This window comes from Echinops telfairi, unplaced genomic scaffold (assembly GCF_000313985.2).
Source record: "Echinops telfairi isolate 266 unplaced genomic scaffold, ASM31398v2 ScPeMD7_7457;HRSCAF=8495, whole genome shotgun sequence".
NCBI classification, from domain to species: domain Eukaryota; kingdom Metazoa; phylum Chordata; class Mammalia; order Afrosoricida; family Tenrecidae; genus Echinops; species Echinops telfairi.
In genome coordinates, this window is record NW_022111357.1 from 43,014,632 (window position 1) to 43,019,666 (window position 5,035).

A 5,035-nucleotide genomic window follows, 5' to 3' on the forward strand; every position below is an offset into this window, starting at 1 on the left:
GCCGCGGAGCTGATGGACCCCAACTGAGGACCATCCACCTACCCAGCGATTACACTGCGGGGAGCCCCTGACCGGCTTCTCATGGCCCAGCCCACGGCAAGAGGCTGCCCAGGCCCCAGGGGAGGGCCCGGCAGCCCCTCGAGGTGGCGGCTGCTCACCCTCCACGCAGCGGCAGCCGGCCTGCAGGACCCGGGCGTACATGTCCACGCGGGACTGGGACATGAGCTGGTCACCCACGAGGTAGGTGTTGTGGGATGAGGTGATGAAGTAGTGGCTCAGCGGGAGGCTCATGTCCTGGTGCACGCTGTGGTGGGCCGGGTTGAAGATGTCTCCTGCCGGGCTTCGAGTGTAGTTGGTGAAGCCTGCCAAAGGTGGGGGAGGGTGGTCAGTCCTGTGTGTGGTCAGTCCCGGACTGGTCGAGCAGGGGCCTCAGATCAGAGCCACCCACCCTACCCACCGCATGGGGGCCACTAGGTCTGGCCACTGCCTCGTGACCAGCTCGTGTTGGGGCCCATGGTCCCGGGACAGTGGACACTCATGCCCAGCCCCCACTCACCATCAATTCCCAGCACTCCTTTGCTCTTGTTGTCCGGGCAGGGTTCAAACTGCTCGATGATGTCCCGGCAGCCCTCAAGGGTCACGCCTGTCATCTGGGCAGATGGAGGGAGGGAGGCAGGCTGCATCACAACTCTCCCGGACTAACCTCCGGCAGCACCTGACCCTCCCCATGGCCACTGTCCCCCATCTTCTGATCATCCAGCAGACTCAGAGGCCAGCAGAGGATGGATGGGGGATGGAGTGCAGAGAGCCAGGCTGAGTCCTAGCCTTGGGGAATGCTGGGGGCATAAGGAGGCCCCTGTTTTCTACCCCAGGTCTACCCACAGGTGCCCGTGATGCCGCCAAGGCCAGAAACCCAGGTTTCTGGTGGCAGGAATGTGTACCCCAGGGGATGAGGGCAGGGGAGGTGGGTGACCATGGGTCGGAGCTTGGAGCCTGCTGTGGGTCCTCAGGGAATCCACATCCCAGGAGATTTGGCCAAGACTCGAACTCCCACCCAGTGGGCACTGCCCTGTATGTGGAGGAAGGCCCCAAAAAGTCAAGGTCAGGGGCGGAAGGGTCAGCTTTGTCTGTCTCTCTCCTGGGCCACCCTTGACCCTCTCATCCACATGGGCCAGGTCACCCACAGCCTCGTCAATGCCCGGCAGTGGCTGGGTTGGGGAGAGAGGCAGCCAGAGGAGTGGCGGCGGCTAGATGAGATGCCACCCAGCAAGGCTGGAAGGAAGGCTGACAGCCAGGGAGACTGGGCTGCTGACAGCTGCAGGGCAGGGAAGTCCTAGTGTGTCAGAGCGAACCCCGGAAGGTGCTCCACAGCTATTCCGACAGCTCATTTGCACTCAGGGATGGCCCCATGAAACTGACCATGTGCCTGCACCTACATTTCAGCAGAGTATTGTTACAGGTGAGCAGGACCCCTGGGCTCAAACCTGGCAGCCCAAGACCTGCCCCTCTCCCTCTCTAGACCCCTGAGCCTCTGCACGCTGAGGCCAGGGTCAGCAGGGCAGTACCTAGGAGGTTGTAGCCTCCATACCGGCCCCTGGACTGGACACGGGCTTCTAGAATCAAGGTCCAGAGGCACGGTGCCCATGAGGCACTGAGCACATGGGTGCATGGGCATGTAGGGGGAAATTCCCAAAATCTAGGTCCTGAAGCCCAGACCCTCCACTGGAAGCTTGGGTGACTACGACAGGGACAGTGCTCTCAGGCCCCGTGGGAAGTCCAGATGCTCTACCTGTACAGCTGGTAGAGTGGGGACCAGCTGCAGGAGTGGGGTGGGCTGGAGCAGGTGCTGAGGAGGCCAGGCTGTGCCCACCGCCTCCCAGCGAGCAGCCATGCCAGCACCCCTACCCTCCCCACACACCCCTGGGCTCCCTCACCTTCTGCTCGACCTCCAGGAAGCGCTGCAGGTCACTGGCGTCCAGGTGGTCCTTGTGGTTGCTGTAGGTCAGCAGGAGCAGGTAGAGGTCTCGGCGCGTGGACATTACCTTGTAGAAGGCGCAGAACTCCTCAAAGTCCAGTGTGCCCTGCTGATCATCTGTGTCCGCTTCCTGCAATCCAAGGTCACTGGGTCCCCTTCTGCGACCTCACATAGCCACAGGGGTCCCATCCTTGGCTGAGTGGACCTGAAGCTTGCCCCCACTTCCTGTTTCTCTGCTGCCTCTCCTTGCCACGTCACCTCGCTCCACGGAATAGAGCTGTGCCTCCCTCACCCTTCCTGCCTGTCCCCACCAAGAGTCACTGGGGTGAGTGTTTTAAGACCCAAGTCTGGCCCCCAGCTCTGTGTCTCCCGAAGCCTGTCTACAGCAAATGCACCCCAATTACCCACACGGGGTGTCAGCATCCACCCTGGGCTGTGGAGCCTCTAATAAAAGCAATGCCCTGGGATTGGGGTCACTCAGCACCTCTTCTCGGTTCCTGTCTGCCTGTTCCTCACAAGTCACCCCCAGGACCTTCTGGGGCTCCCTGCAGGAGCTGCGGCTCCACAGTGCAGACCGACCAGGGGCCCTACTGAGAGTCCAGCCTGTTTGGTGTCCTTACAGAGGAGAGAGGGTAGGGTCATCCCCATGGGGGCCTTCTCCAGCCAGGCTTCGGCACTGAGACCTCAGCCCCAGGGACTGGACACCCTCACACCGGCCTGGCGAGGACCAGCTCCCCAGAGCAGGGCCAGCAGCACTGTCAGCACCACGGACAGCACCATGCAGGCCTTCGTGGCTGCGGAGGGGGAGAAGGCCTGCTGAGGGCTCTCTGAACCAGGAGCATTACAGACACCCTCCGTGTGCCTGTGCCCATGAGAAAGGGCTCCCGGGAAGAGAGGATTGGCTGTGCATCTGGCTGCACCCAGCATCGGGTCTCTGCAACTCCCTCGGGGCCCGCTTGATGGTGCAGGGCCAACAGATGCCCAAGGAAGATCCCCTGCATCGGATGCCGCTTGGAGATGGCTCAGAGGTATCATTAGCTGTCTCCGGTGAGAGACCGGGTCACCCGTCGTCTGTCATCGGACGCTCGCATGATGCTGTGCTGCTAACCAGGTTTCAGCGGAGCTTCCCCACGGACACAGACTAGGAAGAAAGGCCTGGCAACCCCACCCCCACCCAAATCAGCCAAGGAGAGTCTCCTGGATCACAATGGCTGATCTGAAACAGGTCGAGGGGACGGAGCTGGGATGGGCAGTGTTCTGGGGTCACCAGGAGCCAGGGCCTGGGGTCCTTACAGAAGAATGAGTGCAGGAGGTGACCAGAACTAGGATTGTGCACTGGGACCTCCGCCCCAGGAGCTGGGCATCCGCAGAGCCGCCAGAGCCAGGGCTTGGCCTCCCCCCACCCCCACTGTCTGTCACCTGACCCCCGCACAACCTCACCTCCCTGGAAGGGCTGCTGACCTCCATGTTGGCCCTGGCACTGGGATGGGGCAGAGATAGTCAAGCCTCTCATCCCCACACAGACTGCTCTCTGCTCAGAGGCAGGCCGGTCGCCTCGCTCCAGCCAAGCATGACCGCCCTGTCCATGTCAAGACGGGCAGCACGGCCCGCAGTACTGAGAGGAGCCGACAGCTGGGGCATCGGCAGCAGGGGTGGGATATTGGGCAGAGTCTGCAGTTCAGACTGAGACCCCCTCCTCCAGCAGGGAGCAAGAGCATGAGGCCCCGAGAGCCAGCCGGCAAGGTTTAAGACCCGCTGGCCCCAGGCTTCGACACCCCCAGAGCAGGAATGCTGACTGCTGAGCTTCCCACTCCAGCAGGGGCTCCGGAAAGACAGCAGCTAATTACAGACAATTAAGCCTGCCGCTCTGGCTGGAGTCTAGGGGATACATTTTCATAACTTCTAACCGCGGGGTAGCTGGGGTGCTGCAGAGGCTGGGAGATGGCTCCGGGAGTGGGTGGTGCCTGCGAGGGCACCTGGGACCCCGGGGGGAACCAGGCTTTCCCACTGTGGCACTCTGAGGGTGCCAGGAGAAGGGGCTCTGGCTCAGGGCAGGTTGGTCTCCGCAGCAATGACCCCCGTTGCCCGACCTTGAACATCTGCTTCACGCGCTGCCGCGGCAGGTTCACGTTCAGCTTGTGCAGCAGCTGCAGCACCTCCCCGATGCTCAGGCTGCCATCCCCGTTCTTGTCCGCCTCGTCAAACGTCTGCTTCAGCCACTTTGGGGCGAGTTAGGGGCCAACGGCATCCGTGGGGCTGTCCAGGGGCTTCCCCCCACCCACCCACCCCCGCGCGGCCCCACTCCACCTGGCCCACCCCAAGGATATTGGTCCCGGGTGCGCTGCCGGCGGGCCAGGCTGTCCTCGTCACTGATGCCGGCCATGAGGTAGCGCAGGCCGGTGACCCAGGTGCGGGCCTCGTCCCCGCTGGACGAGACCAGGTCCAGCGAGTCCCGGTGGTCGCCGTAGTAGACGCTGAAGCAGCAGTTGGGGTCGAAGGTGCCATGGGGGTAGCGCTGGAAGATCTCCGACTGCCGGCCTTCGCTCACCTCCTGGATGGAGTCGATGGAGACTGCGGGCCGGCCGCAGGGCAGACAGGGTCAGCCCTGGGTCCCTGGCTCGCTCTCCACTCAGGCCCACAGCCCGCAGGGCCCGGGGAAGCGGCCATGGCCGAGTGGCCTGGGCCATGCTTAGCGCTGGGCCGTCGTCATAGCAACGGCTCAGCACCAAGCCTGGGTCCCTGTAAGCCCTGATTGCCAAGGCTGCTGCGTTTTTTTCCTTTCTGTGTTGGGGTGAAGCCCTTTCATGCCTGCAGGCACAGATCCGCCCTGGAAAGCCCAGGGGGGCCATGGGGGCCGGTGACTGACAACACCCCTGACTCAGAGGCTCCACACAGCATCACCCCCCCCATCTCCCACCCTCTCTACGGCCCAACCTGCCCTAATGCTTGGAGTGCGCTGGGGTGGGAGCTTGGGGACCCCCACACCCCAACAAAGCATTGGCTGCCCTCCACTCTGCTCTGACAGAGAGAGCCCCCTCTCCCACTTTGAACATGAAAAGA

The 5,035-nt window shown here is 63.0% G+C and overlaps 1 protein-coding gene across 1 annotated transcript in view; it reads right to left on the reverse strand.

Moving 5' to 3' along the window:
- Positions 1 to 5,035, reverse strand: part of PLCH2 (phospholipase C eta 2) — a 69,850-nt gene that overhangs the window by 19,127 nt on the left and 45,688 nt on the right. The window contains exons 2-6 of the mRNA XM_045299222.1: positions 4,303 to 4,546; positions 4,066 to 4,195; positions 1,935 to 2,105; positions 557 to 650; positions 43 to 362 (exon numbers count right to left, since the gene is read on the reverse strand). Coding sequence (XP_045155157.1) covers positions 43 to 362; positions 557 to 650; positions 1,935 to 2,105; positions 4,066 to 4,195; positions 4,303 to 4,546 — 959 coding nt within the window. The remainder of the gene's footprint in view (positions 1 to 42; positions 363 to 556; positions 651 to 1,934; positions 2,106 to 4,065; positions 4,196 to 4,302; positions 4,547 to 5,035) is intronic.